The sequence below is a fragment of the Botryllus schlosseri genome, chromosome 5, assembly GCF_051294905.1.
Source record: "Botryllus schlosseri isolate E-star chromosome 5, Bs_hap1, whole genome shotgun sequence".
Taxonomy (NCBI): domain Eukaryota; kingdom Metazoa; phylum Chordata; class Ascidiacea; order Stolidobranchia; family Styelidae; genus Botryllus; species Botryllus schlosseri.
In genome coordinates this window covers 6,634,039-6,655,812 of record NC_137240.1, presented here as the reverse complement: position 1 = coordinate 6,655,812, position 21,774 = coordinate 6,634,039, and the positions used below count along the sequence as shown (strand labels likewise).

The window sequence follows — 21,774 nt, the reverse complement described above, 5'->3', positions numbered from 1 at the left end:
AACCTCGTTTACGACGTCGATTTCGACACGCGTGCGCTGAGAAACACCATCTTCTCTCTCGACCAGATGAGCGAATTCACGTTCTTTCTTTTAATTAAATTGTATTTCCGCTCATATTCGTTTACAAAATAATTCTTGACTTAGTTCCGTGATAGTCTCTTTAATTGGAGGTTTGGAGCGCGAAATAGGACAGTGTGTTCGCTGTTCGTGTATGCCTGCGAATTGAAAGTCATTCCTGCGCAAATTGCGCAGCGCATATTCATTACTTTGGTTTCGTCTCTATGATTTAAACTTAAAGCTTACAAAGAATACGATTTATTCTTTGTATTGGCGGATAAATCCATGATTAATGTATCGATTCAGGAATCCAACCCGCCAAGTAATCCATTTTACCATATCAGGCCCGCCGACTGGAGAAGTATGTGTACTGTGTAGGCTACTAATTGTTGTCAGCGTCATACACTCGTATTCCCTCGGTGTCACTTATCAGTGTTTGATTTTTTATTAATACTGCGCATTGTGCAGTGCACGGCGTTGAATTACATTGTCAAATATTGATGCAACCCGAGCTTCTCGGTGGCGCAAACTCTGTATTTATTCGATTAGTTTGAACGGGAACCTTCTGTGTTCGAATAAACTGCGTTGCTGGACGGACTGTATCGAGCACAACCATATCGCGGATCGAATTTCAAACCTTTGGGATATGTATTTCTATTGATAAGGTCGCGGCATGCGCCCATATTTCTCTTATTGTAATAACACGTGGATAATTAAAAGCGCACCATTTTACGATCAAATTCGACTGGCTGATCGGGGCCTACGTCGGCCGTAGGGCTGATATTACCCAGCGCGTTGTCGGCATCAAAACCCCAGGTGCGTCTCATTTATAACTAGAAAACCCGTCCTTTCGAAATGCCAATTCACTAATTCGTATTATCGATGCTGCGTACTGCAAATTAGCGAGAATCATTTGTATGCGAAATGGGTCATCGATATCTCATGTGCACCAGAGTTGGATCAATTACAATATTTTAATTCAATTACAATATTTTAATTACTCAGTGCTCAAAATATCAAATTACAATTACAATTACAATTACTGTTAAATATGTAATTAATTACAATTATAATTACTATTACAATTACTTTTAAACAGGTAATTGATTCAGTAAAGAGGTGTTCTTTGACAACCGTAGCGACGTAATTAGCTACAATCTCAATAATCTATTCATGTTTTATTCCTGATATGTAGAATACCCTTTAATTAAAAAAAACTCGAACGTATTCGAACTATTCCTAATCATGAGTACTGAAAACTACACGCACAAAAAAATGTTTCAAGCGACTGTTGAGAACCAAAGGTTTGAGCGACTAACAGGGAATAGGATGCAGGACAGTCAATGAAATGTAATCAAACGATTTAGGCTACTCAGAGCTGAGTGAGGATAATGAAATGTAATTGGTAAGTAGGGCTGGGCAAAATCGAGTACCGGGGTGATTCGATTCTGAATCACGTAATATGCTTCGAGTCGAGTCGAGTAATCGAGTATCACTCATTATGACATCATAGCGGAACGTGATATGTTAAAGTTCAAATATGTCCCATTTATGCCACCACAAAGAATAAAATGCCTGTTATCCATCATATTAAAGATACTTTGGTAATTTTTCGACCATACCAATTTTATTGGACTTGGTGACAATGTTGTGGGACGATCATGACTTCGAAAATGTGCTAGTTCCAGTAACGTTCGTAGCTTTGTACTATACGTTTCGTATGCTACGATACGGCCAATCAAGGTTTCAAGGCTTCAACAGTCAAAATTAGCATCGAAACTATCATTCTCGTTGAAAAATTAACTTCCAGTGCCGAGGAGCGTAAAATTTCAAACTCGAAAACATCGTCATTTACTATTCGAGTCGAATCATTACAATTAATACTCGATTCAGATTCGAGTACTCGAATCATTGTGCCCAGCCCTATTGGTAAGGCGTCAGCGATAAGGATGATACCGATAAGGTGCGTTAAATTAAAATAAATGCAAAAGGAAAGAACCTCCTGATAACTAAGAATTACAATATTTTGGTTCGCACTTCCATTTTCACTTGCTCGAAAACTGTTAGATTGCATTTGATGAACATTAGGGTGCGAAAAGTTTCTGGCCCAAGTAAATTTGGCCAAGATTGGAGGTAAGATTGGGATAACATCTCTACAAATGCGTGATCAAGCTTGATGAAGCCTTGGTTGGAAACTTAATTTTTTTTGCTATTTATGCAAGAAGCCTCGGTACTGGTCAGAGATTAAAAAATCACTTTGACCGTGGTGTAGGAAATGGTTCAGCACAGGTTTCAGAAGAGTATATTTGCTGTTCATCCATTTTTGAAATATTAAGATTTAGTTTAGCCCACTGGTTCTCTAACTTTTTTAGACACGCCCTCCTTTATGACAGTGAATATTTCGTGCCCCCCTTATCGTCACAGCACACAATGAAACCATAAAGTTAGCAATCCCTACATACAGTTTGATGGTATGGAAGGTTATTACTGTTGATGAGAGAATTCTCCAATACGAAATTCAGACTATACACCGAGCAATAACCATAAAACGGAGGTGAATCGGGCCAAGCGCGGAAAAGATTTCAGTTCACTGGAGCGTCGCGGCTCGTTCAGATGACTGAATTATCTAGTTATAACGCAGCACGCATAGAACACCGATGTAAATAGGCTAATTATTACATGTGTTGACTGTTTACTGAGGCCTTAAGGCCCCTCGTCGTCATCCTGGTTCGTACCGGATTTTCACTGGTGCGACGAATAAATGATTAATTAAATTATTATTTTTGTTGTGATTGTCAGGTTTCCATGAAAATGTAATTGAGATTGTAATTGAGCAAAATTTTGATCAAATTACAATTACAATTACAATTACACAAAATAGAAATGCTTCAATTACAATTACAATTACATGAAAAAATGTAATTATTACATTCAGCTCAATTACAAATTACAATTGATCCAACTCTGATGTGAACTATCTGCGGTGGTTTGATTTAGCGCGTCCGCATGTAGGCCTGCTACCGTCCGCAGAAACATTTCGATAAGCTGTAACAATCTCTGAGTGTAATATTGTTTGTGTTTATGTATCTATTCGTTTAAAACTTATGCCCGCGTCTGAACAAATTGTGCTTGTTGCCATTGCCGAATTAGGGTGTTTAGGTATGACTGGCACACCCTGTAATTGTAATTATTGCAGGTTTGCGGCATATCTGCAATTTTGTTATCAGCGCAACCTTGCCGGCCGATTGTACAGTCCGATCAAATTGATCACTACTATGTATTTCGCACAGCGTACTGAGGCTGATTTCAGCAAACTAACGATCCTTATTAGATGTACAAATTCGACCTCATCGTTAGAAACGTAGATTTCATCGCGTGCTCTGAGAAACACCACGATTTGACGACCAAATATGCGTTAACCTTCTACAAATTAAAGTGCAATATTTGCATTGATGAGGGCCACAAGCTGCGTTTGAAGTATTTTGTGAACCATTTTTGTGATAAACATTCTCGGAGCGCAAAGTTGAACAGTGTTTAATTGTGTGTGACTGCTAGTAGGAATTTATTCCAGTGCCCATAATATTAATCCAATTATGCTTTGCGAACGTAAATCGGGAAATGCAGCAATGCAGTCAAAATCGATGTTTTAATATGCAACTAATTGTCGCGATGCGAGCTACTCAATACTTAGTATAAACCCATTGTGTTGGCGGTAAGGGATGATTACTGATTGACCGCGCGCGTTTGTAGTCATAATTCTTGTCTGTCTTTTGTGTTCCAGAATTGTCGCACCGTGTTACTGCTCAGTCCAGCGACGAATGCCGAGCGCGCGGCAATCAATGACATAATTTCGCAATCATCTCGCTAATTGGTCGCGACCCGCATAACACTGATCATACGACTTGTTGAATTGCAACTGAATATTAGCGTCAGAATGGTCATTTCAAAAGGACGGGGTTTTGCGTTTCAAAAGGAGGAGGTTTCGACACCTCCTGGCAACGCGCCTGCCGCCACCCCATGCAAAAATAAAAGTCGGCGCCTGTGTATGTGTAGTATTGGTATCGCACTGTCTATTATACCTACCGTCAGTAGGGTGACCATACGTCCTCCTTTACGAGGATTTGTCCCCGTTTTTCAAGAAATCGAAAACGTACTCCGTGGACTCTCAAATGTCCGCCGCGTCCTCTTTTATAGCTTTGACAGTCAGGGAATTGTTCAGACACAACTAAAAAATGGCATAAATGACGCGAATTCTGGATTTCGATGGCAGTGGAGGTAAGGATGACTAAAAAAGAGGTCAACCACAACCGAAATTACGTCGGAGCGGGTCGTCCTGGAGTACAGTTGAAAAAATTACCTGTTTTTAGTCAACCCAACAGTTTTTCCCATGAAAAGTATCGGTTTTCTAGTCCGATATTACAAATTTCGTGATTTGTAAAAAGTGTACAATTTCCAGATCCCAAAAATATATTTACCCGACCGTCAGGGGTGTCGGAAAGAATGTTCCAAACGCGTGTGTGTTCTTCTCTTGCTGTCTATCCGTGATTCCCCTCTAGTGACCAGCAATGACCAATGACCATGCATGTTTCTGAAAAGTATAGTTGCGATGGTTAGGTCGAATCACAGACAAACGCTTGCGATTCGGTAACAATGGTCACATCAGTCGAGCGCCGTTTGAATTGCATTCGAATTCCAATGGTATTAACTCAAAATACTGAGCCATGATATAATGTGAGCATTATAATAACAATTCTTAGAAATCTGACTTAAGCTGCGAAACACCGTGCACGTCGGAAAGATGACGGCATCAAATAGAGTTTAGCGAATAGTTTTCAATAATATTGCTAACTAACAATCTGTTAACGAGCATCATTGCAGCAGAAATGTTATATGCTAAGTTGTCCTCGCGCAGATAACTACACAACGTACATCACGATTCATTTCGTGATGTCTGGAACATCTGCGTGCGGAAGAAAACGAAGCACGTCTATATTTCTACAGTCTTTCACTATTATGGATGTAATACCTACGTTGTTCGCCTGAATTTACATACAACGAAATATATTACGTCTCCCTTTTACCGGTGGTTTCATACTGATAGCTTGCGCGTGTCGAGTATGCCACGCCACAAATATATAAGTAGAGTCAAATTCAGTCGTTGAAATTTCCTTCTGACGTTGCAGGTTTCCTCGTTATCCAAGAAATACTATTGTAATGATGTAGATAGGACAAAGTGAAGTTTTGCAGCATCCTCATTGCGACGAGTAATAATGCGCCGTGCATATTATTTTAGTAGTAATAATGTTCAATGTTCATGTTCAGAGCAAATTCAATGATCCACAATTACCGCGAGTGCCGATAAATAGGCAGGTTGACTTCACTCCATTGTAAGCCAAATCGGACCATATCTCCAGAACGTAGTCATTACGTTTATTTCTTGACCTAATGATGAATTAGTTACCCTCACATCGCACCATGCAGCGGCAGTGTTCACTGCTCATATCAAGAGGGTAGCGATTTGAGCAGAAACTAACCAGTAACCATTTACTCTTTTGGTTAAGAAACAGATTAAATTGCAATGTTGTCAGAGGGTTCTAACAAAATATATCGCAGTATCGTGTATGATCAAGATTCCGTCTTTCTGCTATTGTTTACCCAAGAAAACCGACTAGTAAATAGTAACTAATTTATTTTTCAATTCCGATACAGATTCCATTGCACACGGAATTATTCACCATGGTAAAGTGTCAATTGCAATTGATTGCCGGAATCATACTTCTACAACATTTACGCCCAGCATCGTCTTCATCACTTATCGACCTCTGCTCCAACGTTAGACAAATGAGCGAAGTCTGTGCTGCCTCTGGCAACGTGACCGTCTCAACCACCGGCGCCTCTTGTCAGTGTGTCGGAGAGCGTGGACTACGTGGACCGCGGGGTCGGCCTGGAAAAAATGGGGAATTCGATCATGACATCTTGAACGAAAGGATCGATGCAAGGCTGGAAGGTATGAAGTACTTCAGTATTGGCAAAGGGCTTGCTTCTCAAGAAGTGGATAACCGACGAACCGTTCAGTGTACAACTGTTAATACGCTCGTACCATATGCTAGCAACTTTATGGAACAACTACAATTCCCAAATTGCCCATAATGGTCCAAAAAGTATACCCTGCAGTTATAATTGCGTAGGCTATACTTACGCTAGACATAAAACAAACATTAAATAAGTATAGGCTACATCAGGGGCGGGCAACTTCTCGAGTCGGCGGGCCGGATATAGGAAAATTAAGTACTTGGCGGGCCGGATTGCTGAATCGATACAATATTCGCCCATTTATCCACATTCCACATATACAAGGAATAAATCGCATTTAACGAATGCATTTTAACGACAGTAATGTCACTTCAAAGCCATTTCTCGCCGATAATGACGAAGACAATGTGGATTTGAGAATAGCATTGTCATACAGGCGCCGCCATGTCTGCTTCTATCTGATCAATCAACACACGGTGCAATCCTCAATTAAGATTTCAAGGAGTTCGATAACCCCGGTACCCCTAATTTACCAACACATATATTCGTTAGGGTTGAGTAGGTGACGAGATAGCATCGTTGTTCAACTGTGTGGCCTGAGAAATCTCGATAATGAATTCATGCGGTCCGCGACCTCTACGAAATTTGAAAAGTGGCCCGTGACCCGTTTTGAGTTGGCGACCCCTGGTATAAGCAGTGTTTTCATCTTACAAAAGCCTAAAAGTGTGCCGTGCTACAAGTCGGCGGTTGCAGAATGAAAAGTAATAAATATCAGCCTGGTGTAATTGACCATTGTAGTCGACAAACACCATGATTACCACAAACGACATTAGGGTTGAGTACATCGCAAATGCCGATAATGCAAGTCTTCTCGCTTCGACGAAATTACGCGTAAGCTCCACTCTAGAACGCTGCGCATATACGTATATAATAACATGCACTATGCAGTCACTAAAATTTGACATTATAAGCAAGTAGTGGGAAATCTCGGCAGACTAGGGCCGCGGGCCACATTATCATGTAAAACGGAAAACTGTCCGCGGGCCGGACAAAATCCCTTCGCGGGCCGGATCCGGCCCGCGGGCCGTATGTTGCCCACCCCTGGGCTACATCAATATAATATATTTTCCTGTCGTAGTCATTATCCAGCGTTTGGATCGTGTCGAAGAGTTACTGAGTTGGTACAAAGCCAGCAACGGATTGAGATATCGCGTTTTTACGGAACGTGTTAGCTACGCACAAGCTATGGAGGCGTGCACATCAGCCGGGGCAGAGCTAGCAGCAGTTGGGATTCGTGATGCTGTAGTAAGAAGGTGAGAAACGAGTAATCTGTTGCTGTAAGTAGGCTACGTTGCGATAATTCGGACTTGTGACATTGTAATTATGGGCTTCGAGCAGGAATGATAACCTTACGATTACAGAGAATTGGTTAACCTCGTGAGAAACGGCGCAGATGTGACAGTTTGGATCGGTTTGGACGATATCAAGTCGGAAGGGAAGTTCATATGGGCGGACGGCGTTACACTGGTTGGGGATAAAGCGAACTGGAGTAAAGGGCAGCCAGACAACGCGGGAGATGGTGAAAACTGCGTTACCTTCCAAAAGGCATATGGATACCGGTCGAATGATACCCCATGTAACACTGCTGCAGCGTATTTGTGTGAAAAACGATCTATAGATTAAATAGAACTTTCCCAGAACTACACTAGCCTATACGATATCTATTAAATGATTCTCAGGGGAATAAAAGTAAAAGTGATATGATATAGCCAGTGGTGGCTTTTGGGGTGGGCGAGGTGGGCGGTCGCCCGCCCCCCCCCCCCTGGTCGAAGGGGCCCCCGTATTTGGATTTTGCGCTTTTTTCAAGGAGAATGACGAATAAACATGAAAATCCATGTACCAAGCAAGAATATGATTCCATACAGATGTGTCAATCATCATCAAATCACTGCATTTGTTAGAAAAGTCCCGTATCCCGATAATCATCACGTCTCTACATGAGGTAGAATTACTTAGTTTTGATGTAGTCTATCCTTGCACACATGCAAAACAGACATGGCCGAATCCAGGACTTGGGCAAACCTTTTGCGGTGGTGAAAGATAGATAATAATAACCGATGCGGAAGGAGGCTGGGGGGCGGAGCCCCCCAGAAGTTACGGATAGATACTTATAGGGGCCCCCCGGTAAGTCTCGCCCAGCCCCCCCCTAGTTCGTAGGGCCACCACTGGATATAGCCAATACCAGTGGTTCCCAACCTTTTTCGACTCATCGCCCCCTTTCAAGCTCGACGCCGATCATCGCCCCCCAGATTTTGTGAACGGAAAAGTCGGTATACAAACTGTAATCATCGGCGGGTTGACTAAAAAAAAACAACGAAATTTCCGTGGGTTGACTAAAAAAAGAAAAAGGTCATTTCTCCGACTTGACTCCAATATAGCCGTTTTAACGCGTCATCGCTCCCTTCGCTATTTTCGCTCCCTTTGTCCATTTTCGCCCCCTTCGTCATTTTCGTTCCCCTAGGCCGCCAAATCGCCCCCTGGGGGGCGATATCGCCTACGTTGGGAACCACTGCTGGCCTATACCCTGCCCCCATTTGATATATTAGACTGTAAAACATGGAAGTATCAACTTTCAACCATTCAACGTTAAATTATTTCAATTGAGTACACGACTTCTAACCTAGCTCTATATTGTACAATTTTGTCGAGGGGGACAGCACTGCAGCAGTATTTCAAGTTTAGGTGTTCAATGGTGTCTATACTAAAAGATGGGCCGAAAATCTTTTTAATGTCACCCTGGATACAAAACATTGAATAGCGAAGTCAGCCGGCAGTTTGTTCATCTGTTAAAACAATTTAATGTCCAATAAACCTCCAATAAAACGACATCCAAACCTCAAGCTTGAGGAGGAAATTGAAGCACTTTTCCTTGTAACGATAGTGTTGTACAACACGTAATCAGCAAGCTCTTTTGGTTGCTTCAATAACAGTTTCCTAATTGCGAGTCGTTGTGACTATACAGTTGGCAGTGTTGGTTCATCGCAGTGCTTTCATTAAAAAATGGTATGGAGCGGAGCATACAGCAGTAGCCTAGCCCGGTTGAAAATCTAAATTATGGCGAAATTTTCTCACCAGCAGTGACACCATGTATTTGATCCGTTCTGCGATAGAAATACCTGATGGTGTACCTGTACTTCTAAAAGGGTCAGCTATCTGGCCACCTATCATCACCAGTGACAGTCAGACGTGCTGCAGAGCGAAGCGATTGTCCTGCCTTCAAGCAGAACAACACAATGACTATAGGGCGTTGGGCCAAAACGGTCAGAGATTGCCGACCGCCGCCCAGTGCAGTAGTGCGGAGCATAGACATTGGACATGAACAGGATTGTATGTCTGGCCCGATATTTTTCAATTCGGCCGGAGCCGGATCAGCACTTTTTCTGATACGGCCGGAGCCGGATCAGTCCTTTTTTGAACCGGCTAGAATATTTATTGATAAGCATGACTTTTGTAACTAAATAACTACCAACCAACCAACCAACCAACCAACCAACCAACCACACGCTAGGAACCGCCAAGCCCGTGCGAAAGTAAACGAACCATATTTATGAATTCACGGAAACACACTACCGTGTGAGGCGGAGCAAAGTCACTCAACTATGAGCGACTTTGGGGCGGATCATGGACCGGAGCCGGATTGAATATCCGGCCGGAATTTCACATTTTTAGCCGGAGCCGGCCCAGAGAATTGAAGAACAGGATCGGAGTCGGACCAGAGAATTTGTCGATCCGCTGCACACTACAGTGCAGTGGTTCTCTATTATCTTCTAGGCAGCTTGTTTTCAAGTTCACGGAGCCATCAAGTCTGATATTCGACGCTAACCGGTGACTTCGGAAAATCACGCTTTGGCCATAAAGAGCCATTCTATATGGTCAATGGTCATCCTGACACACCTAGGGTTACCATACGTCCTCCTTCAGGAGGATTTGTCCTCCTTTGCCAGGTTTTTGAAAATGTCATGCGAGGACGCCTAAATGTCCTCCTTTTTGGCAATTCGTCCTCCATTACAGCATTTACAGCTAAGATAATGGATAGATTCGAGTGAAAATAGGCATAAATGACGCAAAATAAAAAATCGTGGTTTGATCGGAAGCCGTGACCTTTTTTAGTCAACCCATCAAATTTTCGAGCAATAATAGCGAAATCGGCTGATTTCAGTTTTGATCAACTAACTTTTCTGATTTGGTAGAAGCGTCCTCCTTTCCCGATTCCAAAATACGGCAACCCTATAGAGTACTAGACACACCCCATCAAACAAATGCACCGATTCTTCATGACCAGAACGTGACCATGTTTTCCTCGCAGCTTCCATCACGGCTACCTGCGTCCCCCTTATCCGCGCGGTTTTGGTTTACTACGCTCCTTCCTTGCTTCCTGCCTCAACCAGGGTCGAATATCAAGTTTTCACTGCCTGTAACTTCATAATCTCGTAACGAAAACGGTATCCTTCCGTTTACAGACAAGAGAAAACATTTCGCGAGTCCAATATCATATCAGTATATTTCCACACCAACCATCACACGAAAGAGATAATACAAACGCAGTGTAAAAGGAAAGACGTCCACAATCAAGCTTTTTCCGCACAAATCGAAGGTACTTCGTAAAAATCACACCGGCACAGTCGCAGCATACAAACTGATGCACACTACAGTTATGTTTGTAAGCCGTATGGTACAGGCCCACCTATTAGTAGCAACGGTAAATTAAGCCTTCCGTCGTGAAAATCATGAGATAAAGGATAGAATAAAAGAAATACAATTACGACGCATTGGGTCGAGGTCGAAACCCGCGCTGGCTGGCATAAATTAAAGGCAAGGATTAGTAAAAGCGTATATCGACGGCGCTTTCAGCATAGAAACCTGACTAAAATTGAGTTCACGAGCGTAGATTGCATAGCGGCCCTATGATAGCAGCGGAATCAAAAACTTTGCTACACAGTGGAAAGTAAACAACGGAAATCCGGACGGCGTAAATGTGTGGACTTGCCTAGAGACTGTAGCTGAAAGAGACTTAAAAACAACTCAACCAGTGCGGGACGCAATAAATTTGAAGTCGCCCCTTGCCGGACAGCAATACGCACCAAACAATCATCACCAAATTGCGGTCTGTCATCAATCATTTAGTCGATTTCGATGCAACTAGGGCTAAGTGATTCGAATCTGTTGAGTCTTCGAGTGTTCCGTGTACGTAACGAGCAATGCGACAATTGCGCACGTTGGTTAAATTTTAGGTTAGGATTAGGCTAATTCAAGGGTTACGGCTTATTTTGGGTTATAAAATCACACGCTATTGTGCCGCATGTTCAAATGTCGGGCGTCATTCAAAGTATCACCAGTTATGACGTCAGACACAAATATGACACAAAGCATTTTGACAACGCCGCGATTTGATCATTGCTTCAAAGAATGGCGTTTTTAGGAACATGCGTAGCCCTTTGCAAAATGTTTCGTTGCTTGAAGGATATACGGCAAAAATAACTCAGCACCAAAAAACAACTGCTAGACTCGAATCAGCACAATCGATACTCGGCTCGGATACTAGAGTCATTGTGGCAAGCCCCAGTTCAGTCAGAGATAAAGTTTCAAAACGTTGTGGGGGAGGTTCGAGAAAATAAACGACGCATCATTCGCAACCTATTTTCACTTAGGTTTAAAAATGAAGATATCGTATCGGTCATAGCAATCAAAGCTGAATTGTCACAGGAGAGCTGGCTCATTCGAAATAACGCAGAGCCGGTAACGACGACGTCTGCGTTCCCAAAAGTGCATTAGGCAAGTATTTTCAATAACAATGATTACGATAGCTCGATCCATAAAAATTGATAAGAAAAAACTCTGTTCAACTTTTCGAGGATTACGACGACTGCATATATGTAATATATATATATCGGCAAATATCAGACGCCGGCTGTCCTAGTCGGATTTCTTGACCATCCCGTAACTGGACGACGACGTGGACACAGCGCCTTGCGCCACAATTTTTTGAAAAAGGTACGAAACTGAAAGGAGAGAGAGGACCGTTATATTTACGCGTCGGATCGATTCACTGGTCTTCGAAATTGATAGAAAAAACTAAATATGAGTATTTTTGCGAACTCAGTAATTCGAGTTTTAATCTAATATGGAAACAACCGTGTAGCTATAATTATAATTCTAATCTAATTAGGGATATGCTGAAAATTTTCTAATTGTCAAACTTTACTGCACAGTGACCACCTCTGCACAGAACTGTGTTGCATATCCTTGAATGTGTCATTGCTACCAGATTTCCTAGAGTGAGAAAATTTCAAGTGATGTGATTATTCCTATTCCGAATTGAGTTTCAGAATAGAAAAAGCGATACGTATCATAATCTCTGGATGTGTCCCATCCCGTCCCCCCAAAAATTTCACCGCATACCTGCAGACAAAATCAGACCCATCACAGTGATCTTCACCCACGCCCCGCTCACGATAAGTGTATATACGTAATAGAACAGCGGTGTCAGGATGAGTACGGCCCACGATATTGCGATCCACAGGCACTCGGTACGCCTGGGATAGTCGATGAGTTCGTATCTTTGAAAGGAAACGTACGTGTAAGTTACAGTATCAGGGCAAGATAGTGCCACAATAGCGAGGAAGAGTGGGCAAAATCAAGTGTTTGAGTGACTCTATTCCAAATCGAGTACAACGCTACTGTCGAGCAGCCCAGCATCTCCAGTAAGATGAAGAAAGTTCAAAAATGGACTTTTTATGCGGCCACAAGGGAAATAATTCAAGTTCCACACCACATAAAGACAATTTTTTCAACCGCACGCATTTCCTTGCGCTTTGGGACAATGATGTGGGTTGACCGCGACTTCACAGAAATGTCATTTCCACTAACATGCGTAATTTTGGACCAGGCTTGTCACAAATCAATCGCACTTTTATAGTTTTGACTCGAGTCAATTTGAGTCATTTTCAATTAACCACTGAGTCAAGTCCGAGTCAGCGTGCAGAGGGTCGAGTCCGAGTCATGGTATCATGACTCCGCGTCATTGTGTTGACTGCTCAGTTTCCAGTTAAAGTCTTGTTGAACCCACTTTTTATAACTCTAACGCTAACCGACAAGATAGCGTAATGGGGAAGCGTCCGGCTTCTTGATCGGTAGGTCGTGGGTTCGATCCCCGGCCGGGTTAGACCAAAGACCTGATTAGTAACACTGGTATCCATGACTTCCCTCATGCATTACTGGGTTAGCTTGGAGGGGTAGTGCATGACGTAGAAAGCCGTGAAGGCTATATCTGCACTTCCTTGTCCAGCGGCATATGCACTCCTGGTATGCATATGCACAGATCGTGTGTATGTGTATCATGAGTCGGTGTATATGCCTCAAAAACATCACGGACAAAAATTTACTACGTCCTTTCCTTTTTGTCTGGTGATATCGAACGGTTCGCATTTATGATATACTAATTTTCCTCACTTTAAGCAGTTTCTGGTCGCATTTTCAAGTACCAGTACCAAGATACGAAACCCCAATGGTGTGGTTACTTTACTATTCTTCGCAATCACAATGAAATGTCGGTCTTGGCCGCCAGAGTCTCGTGTCACGCGCAATGACTCGAGTCCAAGTCGAGCCAATACACAGATTGACTCTAGTCGAGTCACTTTCGTATTTTGAGAAAATGACTCGAGTTATCACAACCCTGCTTTGCACTACATGCTTTGGATACTGTGAAACGACCAATCACGGTTTTCACAGTGGGAAGAAGTATTAAAACTATAATCAACGTTGATAATTTGTAAAGTTTTTATATGCTACTTAGCAAGGTAAAATCGAATTCAACGGCACTGCTGTTTTTGTGTCATCTCAATTTCACGTTTTGGCTAAAAGCGACAATTCTTTTTCGAGCACTGCCACCTAAAGCGCCCATCACTACAATTTGAAAACTATCAAGACGCACACAAGCGGCATGTTCTGAACGGCCAGCGTTAACCGGTTTGTGGAAGTCAATCGGCTGTCTAACGCCAACCCGGCTTGCGCAAATATTTGGCTAAGACAACATTTAATCACAGACTGGTCCAAATACTATTATACTATCACTTGCCGGGGACACAAAGTTCACATGCCTCACAATACCGTACTTTATTCGGGCATATCTGTGGCTGAATTTCTGCATCTAGTAAGGTGATGATAGATAAATTGACTTCGTTTGGCCGTCGTTTCGTGGGCATTCGATTGTATAGTTTCAAAAGACTGACCCTTTCAAATCCTGGATTTCGTCTTCACTTTCGACTGGGAAGCGGTCATTGTTCCTACAGAAATCGAAGTATTTGTCCTAAAATAAGAAGTGTCATATCATGATTCGTCACTAAAGTCACACCACTAGTCTACACAACGAATTACATATATCATCTTATAGACGGATCAATTCCACGGCAGCTACTGTCACTCGAATCAGAACCAGGCGTACCATAAAACAACGCATCTAAGCAATGCCAGAAGTTGAGTTACGGTGACAGAAAATTGGGGACTAGCGCATAACGAGGCACTAAAAGGCAAAATCAGACTTGAAAAGACAAAAAATCAAAATACATGATTTACTTTTAAGAGCAATCCTTGAAATATATTTATCATAACCAATGAAAATATATGTTGCATAAAAAGAATCTTTGTAGAGAATGTTGGAGGTACAGATTACAGAAGTTCAATTAAATACAGTATTAATTTTGAAATAAACCGGAATTTTCGGGTAATCGTCAGCAACTAGTAGAGAATTCAAAAGAAAGCTGCATATCAAAAGTCGAATCTTTGCTAAAAATTTTGATAGTCTTGTTTGACTGAACATGAAACTGACCCGGTGTTCCAGTCGTACAGTGCCCAATAAAACTGTCAACTCTATCACGGATCTAGGTTCATGTCCCATAAACATCGAAAACGCGCTTACCTTCCTTTCATACAAATCGTATACGAAATCAGAGCATTCCTTGTCGTCGTCAGGGATCTTTTCAATCGGCACTCGCCTTTGAAGACAGGGAAAACACGTTCACACGAAGAAACGCCGCAACGGAAAACCACGTCGCCCACTCACATGAACAAAAAGTCGGCTTCGCACGACTTGCCGCAGAGCAAGTCAATCAGGGTGGGACTTCGGTTTCCTTTGACGTAGATCGTGGCGTCGTACAGCGCGGCAGCTAAACGCAAGCAGAGCCGGTAAGTGCATTTGGATGGTTGCGAAAAGGGATCACTGTGCGGCGACTAGGGCAAGGCTCGATGATTCGAGCCAAGTGACGGTTTTTCCAAATACTGCAATTAGATGTCGCTTTCCACCGAGTTATTTTATCAACGTGAATTCGTGCTGCATGCTTTTTTATCCAAGCATGAAAACCTCAATTGCTGGTATCATAGCAGAAAGCTACGAGAGTTAGAAGAAATGACATTCCTGTGAAATGGGTTATGGTCGAATATATCAAAAAATTCTCCGTATATGGTACAGGACGGTCACTATTTTAGTTGCGGTACATAAATAGATACATATTCAAACTTTGCACATCATCCATCGTGCCATGATACTCGAATACTTCGGTAGAGGCCCCAAACTACGGTTACCATGATTTGAGAATCTGAAAAGAGGACACTTTTTCAAACTTATAATACCGGATTAAAAATACGGCAAAATTTATTCCGAGTTTGTAGTTAGTTGAACAAAACAGAAAAGTTCAACCTTCTTATCAGACTCCCCAAATACCCACTTTCTATGAGATTTTCCGTCGCCGAGTGCTGAATTCCTATATCCCAGTCCAATCTTGCTATACATTTAACCAAAAAAGAGAACAAATTCTCAAAAAAGAGGACATTTGGGCGTCCTCCGGTGACACTTTCAAATAAATCAAAAAAGAGGACCAATCCGCATAAGAGAGGACGTATGGTAACCAACCAAAACTCAAATCAGAATCAAATCACCGCGGTTCTCAATTTTGCCCAGCCACTGGCCATGACTCGCGTCATAGAATGATTGAAATGGTAGCTATTTAACGGTGCGATCAACTTTGCTGAACTTTGATTGCTGAGTTGAAGTCCAGTTTCACATGCACTGACTGGGCAAGTGTGCAGCTGCAAGCTTAGGAATGACACACGCCGGCCAGATTATCGAGTGCGCGTTTTGTGTGGTGCGGTCAAACGTGACAAGACAATTACCGCTGTCCCGCACTCCTTTCACGACCATCCGAAATCCGCCTGTCCTGGGCAGAAGGTGGTGTTTGAGAGGCTTCAGTCCTTTTTTGGCGGCGAATTCCATGCTCAGCTTGTGCTTCTCTTCCGTGAATCTTGTCCCTTCGCAGAATATCAGCATCTGAAATCACGCGGGGAGCTCAACTCGCAAGGTTAGCATGTCAGGGAACATAGCTTCTTCATCCACTGAGTTCGAGCTTCAAAATTTGACGGACCTGCGAACAGTTTCATCCACGACCACAAAGCTTGGCCCGTAGGCTGTATCTATAGAATTTAACAGGCCCATGTAGCTTGCTCAATATTTCTGGTCAACTAGTTGTGAATGTCTAACTTATAAAGACCACACAGCAGTAAATAAATCACTTTATTGCAGCTATTCAACATTGTATGCTAATAAAACTATGTGTGATAATATTGTTAGAGTGGGTTCATGGATCACTTCAAGACACTTACATCATAAAACGGGCTCATATTTAGTGTTGAGTTAGTGGCATTCAAGAATCTAGCTGCGCGTAACATTATAAATCCGTGAATGAAATGGCCGAGATACTACATTACATGTGTTCCGATGTATGGCACGTGTAGTCAGAATTTCAAAGGTCTGTAAACCGTGGAAAAATATGCTTGAAATCAGTGAGGATCAATACTTTTGTATCATGCACAATGGGCTGCACGCTGTAATAGGAACATTATAATTGTACGATGGTGATGCATTGATTGAGGATTTCTGATTACAGAATATCCACATCAGTAGTAATTACTAGTCAAACACAGAATGTGTTGACAATTTTGGCGCACATAAATGCCATTTTATATTTTAATACAAAGTTGTTTATCAATTCTAATGCTCATAGTAGGCATAGCCTTAGAGCAGTGGTTCTTAAAGTATGGGTCGCGACCCAAACATAGGTCGCGAAGGGCATAATTTTGGGTCGCGACGGTATCAGAGCGGTCCTTTAATATGTATGTGATATTATTTGAGGTCATTGCAACAACAAAATATGTTCGCTTTTCGCGCGATTTACTGTAGTTGGTTTGAGCATATCAGAGGTCACTGAGTTTGATACCACGGCCAATAAGCGAGACACGCGGAGAAGTCGCCACCACAACATGACTTCATCATGAAAATGTGCCGACCTTTGTATTAAACAAATTGGTTTGAATTCATGATAAGATTTTTTCAACATTGGTTTCTCTGGAAAACACCGTCGGAGACCTGGGACGCTTTAGTGTAGAGTTGTACAACGAGCGGCTGCCGGTTTATGAGGCCAAAACCCGTCGACGCTTGGACACATGAATATATGGCGTTGGGCCAACATACGGCTGGGCAAAGTGCGGCGCCAAAAAGTTCGGTGGCAATAATTGACCGTCGCTGGGTGGCCAAACCCTTCGTTATTGATATAATTGGTCGGCACCCAAATGCGTTCATTTTGGTGTGTGTTGCTTGGGTCGCGAGATACCACTAAAAGTCAGATTTGGGTAGCGGTCTAAAAAGTATAAGAACCACTGCCTTAGAGGTATGTGAAAGAGATATTGCACCATTATACAACACAGTCTGTAATTCATAATAGTTTCAAAGGTAGACAAGGGAAGTCTGACCAAAAGCGATTTACGAGTACGGTAGGCCTATTGCTTTTTGCCGTTAATAATCATACCCAGTAGTGGTGCTTGAACTGCGCGAGGTTCCTCAACGCTTTCAGTATAGTTTTGACATCGCGTTCGAGGTTCCTCGTCACAAATATATACTCGCAAAACCGCCAAGCCCATCCAATCACTGGTACGTAAGACAGCGCGCTTTTCGCCATACATTTGGCATTCTAAACGACGGCACAATGTGGAATAATCAGAGGATAATATAAGAGCTCTCTCACCCCCAATATTCCACATCTGTCCGCCGTTACCCACCCGATGGCCCAATCAATGTCGTATTTGTGATTCATGACCACCACCGCGCTCTCTTTGTTCAATTTTTTGGCGTCTTCTGGCGTTGCATACAAATTGACCTTCACATCGGCCCACCACTCCAACAGGAATGGAATCACTGGAAATTGAAAAAAATGAACTCGGTTCCTATCAGATATCTTAGCTGACTATATCACACTCAAATAATTTAGCACAAGAATAGGTCGGTTCTCTACGTGTACAACACAAAATGAATTTTAATAAGCTTGTGTGTGTGGATGTAATGTAATGTCGTTAATAAATACCATTGTAACTAATTAATAACTAGTAATGCTTGTTAAGACTCTTACGAGAAGTCATGGAGTGTGTCTAATATTTTTACAAGATTCATCACCCCCGTCTTACTTACAATATGCCAGAATTGGAGTCATAACTCCATGAAGCTTGTATGAAGAGTTGTATAGCCTTGAGCAAGTTTTAACTGAAATTTTGTTTTAGAACGATAAGTATGAACGAGTCGTAAGAATTGTTTTTCACTGTCAAGAACAAATTTGGTGTAGCAACTTGAAACACATGGATTGTAACAAGTCCGGATTTGGATTCTTTGTAAAAACATGAGTTAAATCATAGAGATTTGTGCAACTTCTTAGCCGGACCAAAAGTTGGTCAGCTACATGCCAACTCAATTCCCAACAGACAAGCAGTTTGCAACACTAATATTTTTTCGTTCGGAACATTGGACCACATGACACAAGTTATTATTCAAAATAATTGCAGTCATTATTCAAGTGAAAATTAGGACTAGAAAAATCAATCAAGAGGGCCTTTATGCAGTAATTTCCGAAATAACGTGTGGCGCACATTTAGGCCTATTACAGGATATTAATACAACCAATGAAGTTACTCCTGGGCTTAGTTTTCAGTGTGAGCAAGATATGACAGAAAATCTTACATTAGTGTGACTGGAATATAAGCAGATATACAGAACCCAAATTCCTCTATAATAGATATTACTAATGTAGACTTCCTCGATTATTATTGTCACCGAATTATTGTTTTTCACTACCCGCGTATATTCCTCGTTAACCATTGCTACTTACATGCCCAATGTAGATAAGCCAGTCTGATGTTGAGAGTCCGATACAAGTCTTTTTTCCCGCTAAACCACAGTATCATGGTCAACGCTTGAAGTGCATTCACAATCAAACCGCTTGTCATGAATAAGAACGCCAATAAGACATGAATCACCGAATTCTTTTTCACCGAGGCGATAAAGCCATCATTTCCTGACATTTTGAGCCTAATTTATAAGATATCTAAAAAAGGAAGGGTGAAAAATGAAACTAAATCGAACGATAACTTGGCAGTGATTTCAAATTGCAGATGATAATCAAGCATGGATGATTTAAAAGTGTAGCAAAATAGCATCAGATGGTGATATTGTAAGAACTTAACAGCGTATTTTTAAAATTTCAAAGGTCCAGTGGAATCACAGAATATATTTGGCTATTGGCTTCTAATCGATGAAACTTATATGTCCTTGTGCAAGTAATGTGAACATCACTCGGCAAAACATGGGGATCGCACAACTTCTCATGTACAGGCTATGACTTAGTCAGTACTTCCACCTTCCATTTTGTTCCATCTGCCTCCTCCTGTACACCTTGAGGCACATCACAAGGTTCGATGAGATTCCGGAAATCTTTCATATCAGGCATGAAAACGTCACAATCATATTTCGACAACACTTTAGTACAATACACCAGTCCACAAAACGACGAGTCGAATAATACCTTGTATATTTGTGCACCCCCGATACAGAAAATCTCATGGATTTTATCCCGCCATTCTTCCGAATTCATATCGTTCACGAACTCGTCCAACGAGCTGTAGATTCCATGCACTCCGGCGGATTTCTCTTTCCCAGCTCGAGACAAAACGAAGTTATACCGTTTCGGCAAAGCTTTTGGTAACGACTCCCACGTTTTCCGTCCCATCAAGATAGCGTTTTGCTTCCCCTCGGGAGGACTGCCCATAGTTACTTTTCTGAAGTGGGACATTTCTCTTTTCAGCCTCCAGGGAAGAGTGTTCTTGTAACCTATTCCCCCTCCCTCGCAGCACGCCACTATGCTGTTTATCTTTATCGACATGTCGCACTCAATTTGGAATATCGATAATTTATGTTTATTGGGCCTGTCGAACTTCACGATTGATTAAAAGCTATATTTTGTCTGCACTCAGCAGTCTGCACAACTTTCTTGCTTCAACGTGAATCACTCAAGCGTGCAGTCTTTGTCTGCACTTTGCACCGGCTGACCTTTATTACTTAGCCGGTACGGTATTCACATAGTACCTACCACGCCATGAAAGCTTACATATGTATTGTATATGCAATGATCTCTTTTGAATATGGCGGTTTAACGCAGGCAACCACGATAAGATAATGTGAATCGAACCCACAGTCTCACACCTGATATCATCACAATCAGTAGACTCATTGTTACGAGACAAACATGTTATCGATTACGTAACCGATAGCTACTTCAAGAGCAGCAAACAAACTTTAGCTGCTTTTTCAAGGAATTTCAGTGGCGATTATACTGTGAAAAAATCGCAATGTCTGTTCACGCTGGTGGTGATTCTGACGCCAAATCCGATGATATGCTAACGCCGATATCAACTGGCGACACTCTCGGGAAAGACGCCGCGAGGTTGCTGGAGGAATTGAACGAAAAGCGTGAAAGTGACAATAAGCTGGTGGAGGAATTCCGGACGAAAATGCACGAAGTGGTGGATAACATGGCGGGTCAGCTTGGTCAACAATTGATGGCTAAATACGAAAAAACGAATTCTTCCGTGCAAGAAATACTGGACGGTCTGTCCGAAGAAATTCGACGAATAACCACTGTGGAAGGGGAAATAGCTGAATTTGAGAAAACATTCGGCCTATTTTTCGGTAACGCAAACTCAATGGCCTCCGGAGACTACACACAGCAGCATATAGAACACATCCCGGGTTGATGTTGCAAAACCACTTTCTGATATGCACGGAAGTCTGATTCATATGATGGCCGAACAACGTTCAAGCCTATAGATGAAAAAAAGTTCTCAGTTTTGTTCTCGGCTTCACATCTTTGGCGAATAGAGAAAAGCCTTGTTCGTCGGCATAGCAAATACATGTATATTTCATTCTTGAGTCAAATTTGTACTACGTACGCTTATGCGTATTGTATTTATAGACATAAGGAGCAGTTTGGCAAGCAAGTAGGCTACCTAGTAGCGGTAAATCGTGGAATGGCGCATAATTGATTGATTGATCGAGTTACATTATATACATTGTAACTATGGGATATAGGCTATATCGAGCGATTTTTTGCCTTGTCTACAGCCCGGTTTGATACAGACTCCTCAAGAAGTTAGTAGAACTCGCTACAGGCCTAGCTTTGTGCTCAGCGGAGAAGTAAATTCATTTGCGGTAATATTCGCATTTCTGCGCAGGCCTTTCGAACTATCTAGCAATCAGGG

The 21,774-nt window shown here is 42.1% G+C and overlaps 4 protein-coding genes across 4 annotated transcripts; 2 read left to right on the top strand and 2 right to left on the bottom strand.

Moving 5' to 3' along the window:
* Window positions 1-5,743: 5,743 nt before the first annotated feature.
* LOC145439664 (C-type lectin lectoxin-Lio3-like) lies at window positions 5,744-9,094 on the top strand. The gene is made up of 3 exons (XM_080317193.1): window positions 5,744-6,064; window positions 7,229-7,403; window positions 7,512-9,094. The coding sequence occupies exons 1-3, from the start codon at window positions 5,794-5,796 to the stop codon at window positions 7,771-7,773; spliced, it is 708 nt and encodes a 235-aa protein (XP_080173319.1). The 5' UTR covers window positions 5,744-5,793; the 3' UTR covers window positions 7,774-9,094.
* Window positions 9,095-10,632: 1,538 nt separating this feature from the next.
* Window positions 10,633-19,544, bottom strand: LOC145439660 (1-acyl-sn-glycerol-3-phosphate acyltransferase gamma-like). The gene is made up of 9 exons (XM_080317186.1): window positions 19,350-19,544; window positions 18,219-18,388; window positions 18,003-18,164; window positions 16,315-16,468; window positions 15,209-15,311; window positions 15,065-15,140; window positions 14,379-14,455; window positions 12,550-12,707; window positions 10,633-12,149 (listed from the first exon to the last, which is right to left on the bottom strand). Exons 1-9 carry the CDS (start codon window positions 19,540-19,542, stop codon window positions 12,064-12,066), a joined length of 1,179 nt encoding a protein of 392 aa, XP_080173312.1. The 5' UTR covers window positions 19,543-19,544; the 3' UTR covers window positions 10,633-12,063.
* A 20-nt stretch (window positions 19,545-19,564) lies between these two features.
* Window positions 19,565-20,546, bottom strand: LOC145439666 (dihydrofolate reductase-like). The gene has a single exon (XM_080317195.1). The coding sequence runs from the start codon at window positions 20,397-20,399 to the stop codon at window positions 19,854-19,856; it is 546 nt and encodes a 181-aa protein (XP_080173321.1). The 5' UTR covers window positions 20,400-20,546; the 3' UTR covers window positions 19,565-19,853.
* A 237-nt stretch (window positions 20,547-20,783) lies between these two features.
* On the top strand, window positions 20,784-21,445 carry LOC145439672 (uncharacterized). The gene has a single exon (XM_080317201.1). The coding sequence runs from the start codon at window positions 20,866-20,868 to the stop codon at window positions 21,268-21,270; it is 405 nt and encodes a 134-aa protein (XP_080173327.1). The 5' UTR covers window positions 20,784-20,865; the 3' UTR covers window positions 21,271-21,445.
* Window positions 21,446-21,774: the final 329 nt, after the last annotated feature.